The following is a 12,430-nucleotide window of genomic DNA, read 5'->3' on the forward strand; positions in this document are numbered from 1 at the left end:
CAGTCTGTGAGGGACCTCAGCTGGTCCTTTCTCCCATGGCTGAGACTTCCTTGGGGACAGCTTGTTGCTGTCGGTGACCTCCCCTTTCCCCACAGCAACGCTCCACAGTGGCCTCCATGATGCACAGACAAGAGACTGTGGAATGTCTGAAGAAATTCAATGCCAGGAGGAAGCTCAAGGTGAGGCACCACTCAGCCCCCACCACTGCTGTACAATCTGTCCCCACGAACCCTGGGCTGAAGTGTCAGCAACACCTGCATTGACCCAGTGGCAGAAGGGAACTCCTACCCCCACTATCCCCCCCCCCACGCGAACTGCTCATTCTTAAATCCCAGACCAGAAGAGTCTAACTCTGCAAACTGCCCAAAGTGTTCTTGTGGCCCTGGTGTGGACTTGGCTCCAGGCACAGAGCCAGCCCCTCCTAATATCTAAGGCAGCTCCTCCTAAAGGAGGCCTGGCCCACAGCTGGTTGATAAGGAGTAGAGACAAATGCTATTCTTTTTTTTTTTTTTTTTTTTTTTTTGTCGGTCGTGGGGCTTGAACTCTGGGCCTGGGCGCTGTCCCTCAGCTCTTCAGCTCAAGGAGAGCGCTCTACCACTTGAGCTACAGCGCCACTTCCGGTTTTCTGGTGGTTTATTGGAGATAGGAGTCTCACGGTCTCTCCTGCCCGGGCTGGCTTTGAACCGCGATCCTCAGATCTCAGCCTCCTGAGTAGCTAGGATTACAGGCGTGAGCCACCAGCGCCCGGCCAAATGCTATTCTTGTGGGCAATGAAAGTCAGGAAGGGAGGTGAACAGGGCTGGTCTTGATGGTCACTGTCTGATCAAGTCTGCCATCTTCAAAGATCCTTGGTGCCAAGGGCAAGGCTAGGCCTTTTGCCTGACCGGTTCTCCCCACTGCCCCCTAAAAAACAAAACAAAACAAAACAAAACAAAACTTCCAAGGAGCAGGGAACGGAAGCACTAAGGGGAAAGTCAGAGGGGCTACTATGGTAACAAAGGAAGTTCTCGGGTCTTAGGATCTTGGTGCCATGGTTAGTGGTCCTGGGTGTGCTTTGTGGATGGAGGCAATCTATCTTACTGCAATGTTGGGCTCCTGGAACTCACCACTTGCAAGGTTGAGCTTGCAAGCTAGAGGGCAGGGGGTCTTCTGGCCAGAAGCCAGCAGGGGGTGCTAACAGGCAGTCCTGGCTCTGTCTCTCCCCAGGGGGCCATCCTCACCACCATGCTGGCCACCAGGAATTTCTCAGGTGAGACGCTCTTCTCCAGGGAGGATCCAGTGTCACCCTTGTCCAGCAGGTGGCGCATGGCAGAACGCCCCTTCTGTCATTCCCTCGGCCCCTCTCCACCAAGCTGGCCTGCGCCAGCCTCTGCCCTCAGCTCCAAGACTCACTTGCCCAGCAGGCCTCTTTGGTCCCCTTCTTGGGCAGCCAGCCACCAGCCACCAGGCTCTGCTAGTGCCTGCCCTGTCTCCGTCATGTTGGGTCTTGTGTCCTTCACCTGATGCCCCAGTGTCTCTGCTGCCCACCACCTGGCCTGCGCAAGGCGTCTGTCGGGCAGCCCTGTGGCCCCCTTGTTTCCGGTGCTGTGAGTTGGGGTGGCAGGGGGGGGGAGTGTGAGTCGGTGCACAGGCATCCCTTGTGAGTCGCGGACAAGCTTCCTACCCTGGTTGCTCAGGGTGGATAGTGGGAAGATGAAGTCTTGAGGGTCTATTGGAGACCTCCAGGGCCTAGGGCGCTGCAGGCCCATCCAGGGCACAGCATTGGCCCCAGTGCCCAGACAGCTTTGCCTGTGGCTTCTTCGTCGTCCGACACTAAGTGTGTAAAGCGTCTGTGGTCGTCCTTCCTTGTCCGTCCGCCTCTGGCACCCCACCCCCCCGCCCCCTTCCTGTTACTTTGCTGTGATGCTGTACTGCCGGGTCACATCAATACTAATGGGACTGTCCTGTCTGCTGTATGCCCAGTACACCTCCCCCCACTGGGCACAAGAAGCCCCACCGGGGTGTTCTAAGGAGAAAGGAGGCAAAGGCTTTTCGTTGTCAATCGGCCCAGTCTTGTTTCACTCTCCTGAGAAAGGGATTCTGGAGCCATCTGCCACCTAAACTTTAACTCTAATCTTCTTCTGCTTCCTTTGTCTCTTCTCTTTCCTCACCTCGCCCCTCACCCCGTCTGTGTCCACCCCCTCCCTCCCTTCGTCTCTAACCTGGTGCTAACAGTGGGCAGACAGACCACCGCTCCAGCCACAATGTCCACCGCGGCCTCCGGCACCACCATGGGGCTGGTGGAACAAGGTAGATGTGTCTTGCCCAGTGTCCACCCGCTCCTGCCCCTCCCTCCTGTTGGCATGCAGCCCCCCTGCTGCACGCAGCTGCTGGCCAGGCCCCCCAGAGCCACCCCAGAGGCTGGCAGGTCCCCCGGGAGCCCTGCTCCCACCATGGTCACAGCTCAGCAAAGTGTACTCAAGGGCAGGGAGGCAGCCCCCCTCCACCCCAGTTTCATCATCATAAGAAGAGGGCTAGCTAGGCAGCCTCATTTGGCTGAGTCTCTGGCTCCTGGCCTCTAGGGTTTAGGAGTCTAGAGACACTTGGACTTCACAAGGAACCACAGGGTCTTCTGCTGGGAGTTCTGGATCTGGAAGGGTAGCTGAGGTGGGGGGTGCTGCCTCGAGGGAGCAGTAAGACCCATGGTTGGTCCTTCCCTCAGGGCAGGCGGAGCTGGTGGTCTGCTGCAGTTTCCATATCCTGTGTACCCGAGTGCGGGTGAGGGCCGCTTCAATGTCCAGGCAACTTTGAAGGCCTCTTCTCACAGCTTCTTTTCTAGAGACCCTTTTCACCTGGTCCAACACCCACAACGGGGAGAGAAGATTGCCCACATGCTCCTTCTGACAGTGTGGGCAGACTCCCCTTGGGAGCTGGGCTTAGGTCCTCTGAGATGTAGGTGGCTCTAAGATGTCTTCATGGGCTTTTAGCCACCACCTCCCCTGAGGAATGACACAAGTTTAGGATGGCTACCAAGCACACAGCACTAGCCCAGGTCGCTCCCAAACCTAGCTACAGTTTCCTGTCGCACCCCCAGTGGTGGCTGAGGGCTGAGTGTGGAGATGACTCCACCTCACAATCCCTACAGCCAAGGCTGGGCTTCACAGCCAGCAGGGCCCTCCTGAGGGAGACCTGGGCAGTCCTGGGAGAGGCCTGTGTTCCCTACACAACCAGGGGATAGGCCACATTTGACAGCCTTTTTGAAGTCTGTGTGGGAGTGAGGGAGGGGCTGAGTTAGGAAAAGGTGAAGCAAGTGACCCTGGGAAGGTCCCAGGGGACAGTGACGTGAGACAGGCTACTTCTGAGCCATGTCCTGCACAGGGTTCCTGCTGCAACACCCGCCTGCCTGCACAGTGAGCAAGGGGCCACGGTGCATGAGGCCACCTGCATGCGTGGCTCCGCCCCGGATACTGAGAAATACTCCATCCTGGAGGGTGATCATTGCATGTGGTGGAGCCCAGCATGGATGCCCAGGGTGACCAGCTAGGGGGTGAGGCAGAGGTGGAGCTGAAGGTCCCAGCCACACTCCACAAAGACATGAGTCCTGAATTTCCCTTTTCCATGCCTCTGTCACACATCCTTGCATGGCAGAGCCCCTTGCTCAGCAGGGAAATCCTTATTGTGGTGTGCTGTCCTTCCCCAATTAAGCAGGCATGAGATCTACGGCGACCCCTAGCAGCTAGGGCAACTGTGGCTCAACCTGAGCAGCTGGCAATAAGCAGTACGGGGTGGGGGTAAGGTGAGGGGGAAGAGTCACCAGCCTGTGGAGTCCCCCTCCCAGGTGTCTGGGATCCTATACTTGCTGCGTCCACCTTGGCTCCGGCTGCGCCTTATAAATGCTTTTAACTGGAAACACCATGAAGGAGGCTTCTCTACCTTCAGACGGTGGGGTAGGTGATGTGGACAGGCTCCTGGCCACAGTAAATCTCTAGTAGAAAAGAGAGACATGAATATTGGATAAAGAACTGGCCCCAGAAAACTCATGGCCAGGAGCCGTGCACTGGGAAAGGGCTGAGCTGAGGACCTAGCATATGCACAGGGACTATAAGCCCAGGTCCACAGAAGGATGTGGGAGCTACACAGATGTCTGTGCAGGGCTTCTGGGCCTGGGATCATCCAACCTTCAGGGGAGGCGCTCAAAAGGAATAAACTCTGACCTCTGACTTCCCACAGATAACTGTTCACATCTCTACTAACACAGCTTGGAAATGTGGCTTTCGACAGACCCAGGGATACAAATGGAACATAAAAATTTAAAAACTGGACATACATTTTTAAGACCAGAAACCATCCTGGGGTCTCTGAGCTCTGACCCAGTGCTTCCCTTCCTGTGAGAGTCCTCTGAAAAGGAAGGGGTGCGCATCCAGCAGTCTCGACCTGGCCTGGCCTGTGCTGCGCTGCTTCTGCCACAGAACACTGCTGGAAATGCACTGCATTGGCCAGGGCCAGGAATCTCCTGCTGGATTCATTATTCGTGGTTTCATTATTAATTTCAGGCTGGCCTCTGGAAACTACCCATTGAAAGTGCCTCCTCTTTGCAGTTTGTGTCCTTTGAGGGGATAGGGGTTCCTCCCTTGCAGCTGACCAACCCACCATAAATATCCTTACGAAGGAGCTGAGTGTCTCCTCCTTTGGGCCCCAGCTGTGTAGGCAGCAGGGGGAAATTCCAAGCTGAAGCCACAGCAGTACAGGGCCTGGCTCCCATGCCGGAGGCAGCCCAGGCCATGGCAGATCCATGGGAATGAGAGATAGAGATAACGAGGACAGGACTGGCTTGTCCCTGTGGAATGTTACTGGCAAGCAAAGCCCAGCCATAGTGAGAGCTGGGCTTTTGTAGGCTGCGCTGCGGGGAGGTGAGAAGTGACATTTCTGGTTCTAGGAGGCTACCCAGCTGGTCTGCCCTGGGATGACAGAGGTGGTGCAGCTTTGCCAGGCAGCCTGAGGCCTTGAGAGAATGGAACACGGCTCCAGAGTTGGGCTTCTGGTTAACTCCAGAGAGACCTGCTTGCTTCCTGGATCCTGGATGGACCTTAGCTTAGATCTACTCTCACGTTAACTGTGTGCCCACCATAGCAGCTCCAAATACCCCTCAGAGTAGTAGGCAGCTGCTAGACAGCCATACCCCTCCCTCTGCACGGGCTCTGTGTGCAGGGCCAGCCCATTGTCACCTTGGCTAGGGAGTGAGTAGTCAGCAGGCTGTGGACCCAGGCCTGGTCTCTGAAATGAAGCAGCGGCTGTCAGAACTGCACTTGAGGGTAGATGCTGGGCATGCACCCTCCCCTCCTGAGGGGTAGAGAAAGGGGCCTGGGAATTTGCATTTCTGGCCATTCAGGGTGGCATTGTTGCTGCTTCAGGGTGGGGTGGGGGTTATGAGAACACTACAGCACTGTCTCTGGGTTCCTGTCCCCATGTCTCTGGCCAGAACTGGCACAGGTCTTCCAACAGGTGCCCTCCAGCAGGGAGAGCCTAATGTCAGGTATGGCTAGCCAGAGAGTTACACTACGTCCTTCCCTCTGGGCCTGGGGACAGGGATCTCTCGTCACACACCTTGCTCACGCTGTGCCAGTGCTTCTGTAACCCTGTTCCAGCCACAAGGCCGTGTGGCTCTTCTTGGGGAATGCTGGGGCCAGGACAGGCTGGCCTTGCTGCCCTGTGTGCGGACATGACTGAACCAACACAAATCCTGTTTTCTCTCTTCTTCTCTCTTCCTTCCTCACTCCTTCCCCTCTTCACCTTTCCTTTTCTGTAAGGTAAGCTGACTTCTTCTTTTGTATTCTTTTCCTTTTTTCTTGGTTTTAGTTCTGTAACTGAGGTTCTCACATCTGCTCTGGAGGGTGTTGGTGCTAGGGGTAGAGGAAAGGGCAGAGCCAGGCCCGCCCTGGCCTGTGACGGGGTCCTGGAACCAAGGGGGCCTTCTGCTGGGCTAGGGTGCCTGACAGTGCTGAGGGCACTATGGGCACTGTCAGAGCCATCAAGAAGTAGCCCACAGCCAGGGCTACTGGGGCAGTTCAGGTGGAAACTATCAAGTCTGGAGCCATTTGGCCCTGGTAAAGTAGGGGTTGGGGGCTGAGAGCTGGGCACAGCCCGCTGCAGCCCACCACCCTATGTTGGGACACAAAAAGCTGTGAAGGGCATGATGGGCATGATCTTCCCTCCCTGCCCAGCTACCCACCATCCCGATTTAGTCAGCACAGGGCTGGGAGGCTCTTCCATGCCCTGTGGGGGATTCCGGGGGTCCTGGAAGATGTGGGGGCAGGGCCATCCCTGGGGGGAGGGGCCCTGGGCAGCCTGGCCCAGCCTCCTCTGGAGGTGCTGCTGCTGCTCGGGGCTGGCCTCAGTACCAAGGCCTTTCCTGCCTGTGTCCTGGGCAGCCCTCCTGGGGAGAGGGCAGAGGCAGGGAGGGGCTGGGACAGCAAGGCTGCCTGACCCATGGCCCTGACTGCACTTCCTTTCCTCCCCATGCAGCAGCCAAGAGTTTACTCAACAAGAAGGCAGATGGAGTCAAGGTGAGAAGCCAGCTCAGCCCTGAGGGTCCACATCATGCTGGTTCTGCCCCTCACCCGGAGGCTCCAGCTCTTGGGCCCACCATACCCCCAATGGATATGGGAGAGATTAGGTGTCTCTGCTCCCCCTAATAGCTCTCCTTTCTCTCTCCACAGCCCCAGACAAACAGCACCAAAAACAGTTCAGCTATCACCAGCCCCAAAGGATCGCTCCCTCCAGCAGCCCTGGTACTGAGCTCCTGGCCCCTGTCTCTCCCACACCCCAGTGTCAGAGAGGGCCCCTGAGGTGGGGTCAGCAGCCCCCTGCTTGTCCCTGAAGGCCCACTCCTGCTGCCCCCTCCAGTCCCACAGGGAGGGAGACAGACTGGAACAACACAGTGGGGGATTTGCCTTCCCAGAGGAGAGGCCACAGGTCCTCAGTTCAGGCACACTCAGGGCTGCTCAGAAAGCCCGTCCTTAGGGAGAAGTCTGGTGTCACACCAGGCTTGGGTCATCCCCCCAAGAAGCGACAGTAAGGGATGGTCAGGAGGATTTGAGGCAGAAACAAGGGGGAGGTGCCTAGCATCCCTATCCCTCCCCAGAGACCTTCCTATTCTGCAGATGACCCAGATAGAAGAGGTGAGGCTGGGCTCTGCAGGGGTGTGTCGTGGTGCTGTGGGGAGGTCAGCAGCAGCCAGGCCAGGCTTGGCTGTCTGTAAGTGCTTATCCAACCCAGCGTCCTCTGCTGGTCCCTATGTGCCCACAAGGGAGGCATAGGAGCTCCTTGCTGAGTAGTGGTGAGATTGCCCATGACATCCCTGTTGCGGTCCCCTTGCCTCCAAGAGGGCCCTTGGCCAGGCTGAACCCCCTGCCCTTGGGCGCCTCCAGGTGAGCCTCACAGCAAGTGTCCAGGGATTTGGAGCAGTGGCTGGGTCACAGGCTCCTGAGTTTGCTGGAAGTATATTTGGTGATCTCCATGGGTCCCAGTCCTGGCTTTTAGGGAAGCAGCCCAAGACTGCCCATTCTCAGGCTGACTTGCTGAGTGGCCTCCCTTTAACTCATAGGAAGTTGCCCCTTGTTGGGGACAGGGAAGCCACTCAGAGCAGCCAGGAGGTGGCAGGAAGGTACCAGGTGCTAGTTCACCCAGCAGCTGGGGAAGCCCACACACAGGCCTTACAGCCAGTCCACCCTTGGACTCCATCCATCCCACATGCTACTCCCACCCCATGACATCTCAGGCCTGTGCGCCTCTGTGCTGGGCAGAGGATCAGACAGCAGAGGGCAGAGAGAACTCCCAAGGCAGAGCCCACACACCTGTAGCTGCTCTTAGCCCCTGTGAGATCCATCGAAGGACAGGAAGCGCCGTCTCCAGCCTGGAAAGATCTATTGGTTCCACCATTTGGTCCAGCCCCAGCCTGCTCCACCACTCAGGGCCATTGCTGACCACCTGCTGCTCCATCCCTATCAGGCCATCTTGCTGACCACCTGCTCCTCCATCCCTGTCCCTCTGCTCTGCACTCTCTCTGGGTGGACTCTGGCCACCGCCCACTCCTCTGTCTCCCTGGCTCACACTGTCCTCTGCTTCCTTCTTTCTCACTCTCCCTCTCTTTCCTTCCTCTGTCTGCTGCCTTCTGTAGGAGCCTCAAACCACCGTTATCCATAACCCAGTGGACGGGATTAAGGTACTGCCACCGCCTCACTCCTCAACCTTTCCTCAGGCAGGAGGCGCGGGCCCAGGAGGAGGGTGTGGATGGTGATCTGGGGAAGCATTTCTGCCCCAAGGGAAGGCAGGTGTGCAGCCACCAGTCCCCCAAGGCAGAGCAGAGTTCACACATCCACCAGCCCGGAGGACCACAGCTGGACACACTGACTCAGGAGAAAACTCACATAGCCACGCATGCTGCCACAGTGCCAGCCCTCAGCTCCAAGGGGCGCTCTCCACCCAGGCCCTGGGTCTGGGCCTCAGATGCTTAGGGCAAGCTCCCTTCTCAGAAACTTGGCCTTTGCCCTTCCAGCTGCCCTCCGCCCCCACCCTCTGGCGTGGCCCCAGCGCTTCTGCTGAGCGGACCCCTTCTGCTCCTCTCTGCTCTGCCATCTGCTCCCATCCCATTGGCATCATCACCTGGGGCCGGGGAGGGGCTGGCTTTCTCTGTGGTGGGAGGCACCAGTAGGAGGCCAAAGCATTTGGCCTCAGCTGTGCTGGGCAGGCAGGACAGACTCATGCCTGCATCTGGGCTACCTAATGAGCCCCCAGAGGACCTCAGTGGGACCCCTGTTTCTCTAAGATTCCCACCCTGGGCCATTCTCTATGGTGGGGCTAGGGAGCTACAGCTCCCACAGTGCTGAGGTGCAGAGGCCTGATTTCCTCCCTCCCAAGTAGCAGGTGTGCCTTGGGGCCCTCTGTGTCTGAGATTGGGTTCTGTTTCTCCTCTGAGAGGCCCCTAGACAATGTCCTATGCTGGGATAAGCCATAACTCTAGACCTGAAAATCCCCAGTCTGGCCCAGGGCTTAGGCTAGTCAGTGTCCACGCTGGAGCGTAGTCCTGCAGGTCCCAGTGAGGTGCTCTTCCTGAGGGACACAGAGGTCTTCTGGGGACTGGGTGGTTCACAGATGCTCCTTTCCCCTGAAATACAGCAGCCACTTGAGGGTGCAGGCATTGAGCCTGCTTGTCTAGGCCTGAGAGGGACATGTGGTCCTGGGAAAGTCTCACCTTTTCTGGGAGAATGGATCCCCGAAATCTGTTCGCCTTGTCTGCAGAATGCACAGCTTCCAGGGCCTCCCATGGTAGCCAGAGTCCATGTGTTTTAAATCTTGGGATTTCAAAAGGCCTGGTCCTCTTTCATCAGTGAGCTGAGCAACCCAGGCCTCCTTGAGGAAGGTGAAGTTGAGGCCCCAGCTGTTGGGTATGTGGATGGATGCAGCCTGTGGGGAGCAGAATGAGCTCTTGGGGGACAGTGCCCTCCTGAAAGCACACACAGGGTGGGCAGGCTTCAGTCACTGCTTCCTTGGAATTTGGGGGCTGGGACACAGCCACCTTAGGGAGGGTCTTCCCGTGACCCCCTGTGAGGTCTGACCTGGAGCCTGAGCTGGTTCCACTGGCTGCATCCTGCCTATCTCTGACCTGGTCCTGAATTACACTTCCCCTGTTTCCTTAGGAGTCTTCTGATAGCACCAACACAACCATAGAGGACGAAGATGCCAAAGGTACCTGAATGGAGGCCTTGCCTGGCCCTGCAGGGCTGCTATCTGGGCTGGGTGGGTCCTGGACTACAGGGTCCTGTGTCTCAGGCTATGTGTGCAGCTGTTCGGGGCTTGCCCTGTGCAGGCCACAGTGTTTCTGAAATGCACAGGGGTGGCTGGACATCTTAGGCTGCAAAGTGCAGATGGCCTGGGCCAGGATACCAGTTCCTATGGGGACAAGCGTGTGGGTAGAATTTGCTCAAGATGTTTGTCTTCTTTTAAAGTTTAAGCTTGTGGTTCCACTCAGCTTGCTGCACTGGATGAGAGGCTGGGTGCTTCATGTTTTCTTTGCTGACTTGGGAGACCCTTCCAGAGGTGGGCTTCTATGCCATAACCCAGCAGGGGCCCTTCCCACACTGGGCCTAGTGACCCTTGGGCACGCAGCACCAGGGACTGGGCCCCCGGCATCTGCCTCCCCAGGATGAAGGCTGATACTCAACTCTCAGCTGCACCTACACATATATAATGAGCTCTAAGTTGTCCTCAGAATGGTGCTAGAAGTCACTCTGCTAGACTCCACTCTGCTCCTGACCACCCTACCCAGCTTTATTGCTGTCCCTGAGAGTCCCCCACACTCCAGAGGAGAGATGGTCAGGGGGCTTTGAGCCCTGGATGGGGGAGAACAGATAGCTGTGCACTTACCCCTCAGACTGAAATAGACCCAGAGTCACAGGGCATGGATACCATCCATACTGCTCTGTCCCAGGCCTGCCTCCTCAACCTGGCCAGAGGGACACTGGGCATTGAGGGAGGTGGCTGGACCTCAGGCCTGTAGGAGGACAGGGGAAGACAGACCAGAGATGCACATGAGACTTAGAGCCAGATCGAGGATCTGAGCTGGGACAGGCCCCAATACTAAAGGGTTGCATTTCAGCTTTGTCATACCAGGGAGGACCCCCCTCCACCCTGTGGCTAGGCCACAACTGGAGCAGCCCCAGGGGCTATCGTGCCAGGGGATGACAGTCATTCCCACTTGTCAGCCTAGCCTCTGGAGCTCCTGACTGGGAGCCACTGATGCAGCCCTAGGGGCAACCTTCTCCACCTCCGTCCCCCTGGTAGTGGTCTGGGGTTCTGCATACATAACTTCTCTCCTCGTTCTGGCCTCTTACGGCCCTGCCACTTTCTCTCCGGAGTACTCGCTGCTGCCCATCTGCTGCCTCTGTTCCACCCCAGCCCCCAGGGTCCCTGATGTCCTGAGCTTGGTGAGGAGGGGCTCGGGAGCCCCAGAAGCTGAGGGGCCTTTGCCCTGCCCATCTCCAGCTCCCATTAGCCCCCTGCCAGCCCCGTGTAAGTAGTTTGGGCCCTGCTGCTGAACCCCCCTCACCTCCCAGCTAGTGACCGGTGGGACACTCACATCAAGGGAGGATCAAACTTGGGTTGGTGGCTCTAGCCCAGCCCTTCTCCTTCCCCCCATCTCCCGCACTGGGATTCCACAAGGCACCCTCTGTGTGAACCTAGATAGCGCCCATTGATGGCCTGTTGGGACACTGCCTTAACCCACCTTCCCGCTCAAGTTCACTGGACAGCCTAGGAGACCTAAAGGATCAGGCCTTGACACCACTACCTCCAGGTCCTGCCTGTGCCTCTCTCTGGCCCACCTCTGGGGGGCTTAAGTAGGGGGCTGGCTCCCAGGTCCCCTTACTTGAGAACAGGGGCCTCACTTCCTCCCGCCTTCCTTTTGGCTCTGCCATCTCCTCATATGTCTGTCTGCCTCGTGTTCATGTCTTGTCTGTTCCGCCCCAGCACCCAGGATCTCTGACATCCTGAACTCGGTGAGAAGGGGCTCAGGAACCCCAGAAGTCGAGGGCCCCCTCTCAGCGGGGCCCCCGCCCTGCCTGTCTCCGGGTCTCCTAGGCCCCCTGCCCACCCCGTGTAAGTAGTGGCCTCCAGACTCACTGCCTCTGCTGCTGAGGGCTCACTGTGAATGGCCAGTGCTCAGCTTCCTGCACCTGCCGTGCATGGCCCAGGCCTAGTCCCTGGCCAGGGTGCTGATGGTGCCTGGCCTAGTTGGGCTTCCTGGGGACACATGTGCTAACTCAGCAGGCAGCTACCTGGCTTCTCCCCCCAGGACCCGGCTCCTCCCACTTTGGCTCATCCCCCACCCTCACTGCATTCGTGCACGCTGCCCACCTTGCTGTCAGTTTCAGGCCTTTTCCTCAAAGGGTCTGTCCTACACCTGGGCGATTGGTTGGCCCCTCTGGGCCCTTATGGACATCTCTGTAGAAAATTTTCTAGCTACATTGACTGTGCCTCACCTACAGTACCCAGGAGCCTGCTTCTGGGGCTGCCCCTGGATCCCTGTAAACCCCAATCACTCAGCACCACTCCTTGTGGAATGGGGGACTGAGGAAGGTGCCTGAAGGGGAATGACAGACAAGGAGACATTACTGAGAAGAGGCCTGGCCTTCCACTCACCGGCTCTGTGTACACGGGCCAGGACCATGCTTCCTCTGGGACATACCTTCTCTCCTACAACCTTTCCTCTGCCTACCTATCGAGCATTCCCAAGCCTCCAGCGCAGCGCTCTCTGGCTTCTTGCGGGCCAGGTTGCCTCTCTTTGGAGGTCATCCTCTGCCCAAGGCAGCTTCCAGCGCCCATCTAGACAATAAAGGCACCTGTGTTCCTCCTGGTGTCTCTTCCCACATCCCATGTTCCTCCACATTCCCCTTTT

At 57.7% G+C, this 12,430-nt stretch overlaps 1 protein-coding gene across 6 annotated transcripts in view; it reads left to right on the top strand.

The window, feature by feature from the left end:
- Camk2b (calcium/calmodulin dependent protein kinase II beta) overlaps nucleotides 1-12,430 on the top strand; it is an 85,172-nt gene that overhangs the window by 64,155 nt on the left and 8,587 nt on the right. Inside the window, exons 11-17 of one of the 6 annotated variants that reach the window (XM_070014535.1) lie at nucleotides 96-179; nucleotides 1,207-1,249; nucleotides 2,215-2,289; nucleotides 6,505-6,542; nucleotides 6,696-6,767; nucleotides 8,156-8,200; nucleotides 9,675-9,723. In XM_070014535.1, coding sequence (XP_069870636.1) covers nucleotides 96-179; nucleotides 1,207-1,249; nucleotides 2,215-2,289; nucleotides 6,505-6,542; nucleotides 6,696-6,767; nucleotides 8,156-8,200; nucleotides 9,675-9,723 — 406 coding nt within the window. Of the gene's footprint in view, nucleotides 1-95; nucleotides 180-1,206; nucleotides 1,250-2,214; nucleotides 2,290-6,501; nucleotides 6,543-6,695; nucleotides 6,768-8,155; nucleotides 8,201-9,674; nucleotides 9,724-12,430 lie in introns of all 6 variants that reach the window. The other 5 variants (XM_070014536.1, XM_070014537.1, XM_070014538.1 and 2 more) reach the window with 5 other exon arrangements.

This window comes from Dipodomys merriami, unplaced genomic scaffold, assembly GCF_024711535.1.
Source record: "Dipodomys merriami isolate MVZ:Mamm:240054 unplaced genomic scaffold, mDipMer1.0.p SCAF_98, whole genome shotgun sequence".
Lineage (NCBI taxonomy): Eukaryota > Metazoa > Chordata > Mammalia > Rodentia > Heteromyidae > Dipodomys > Dipodomys merriami.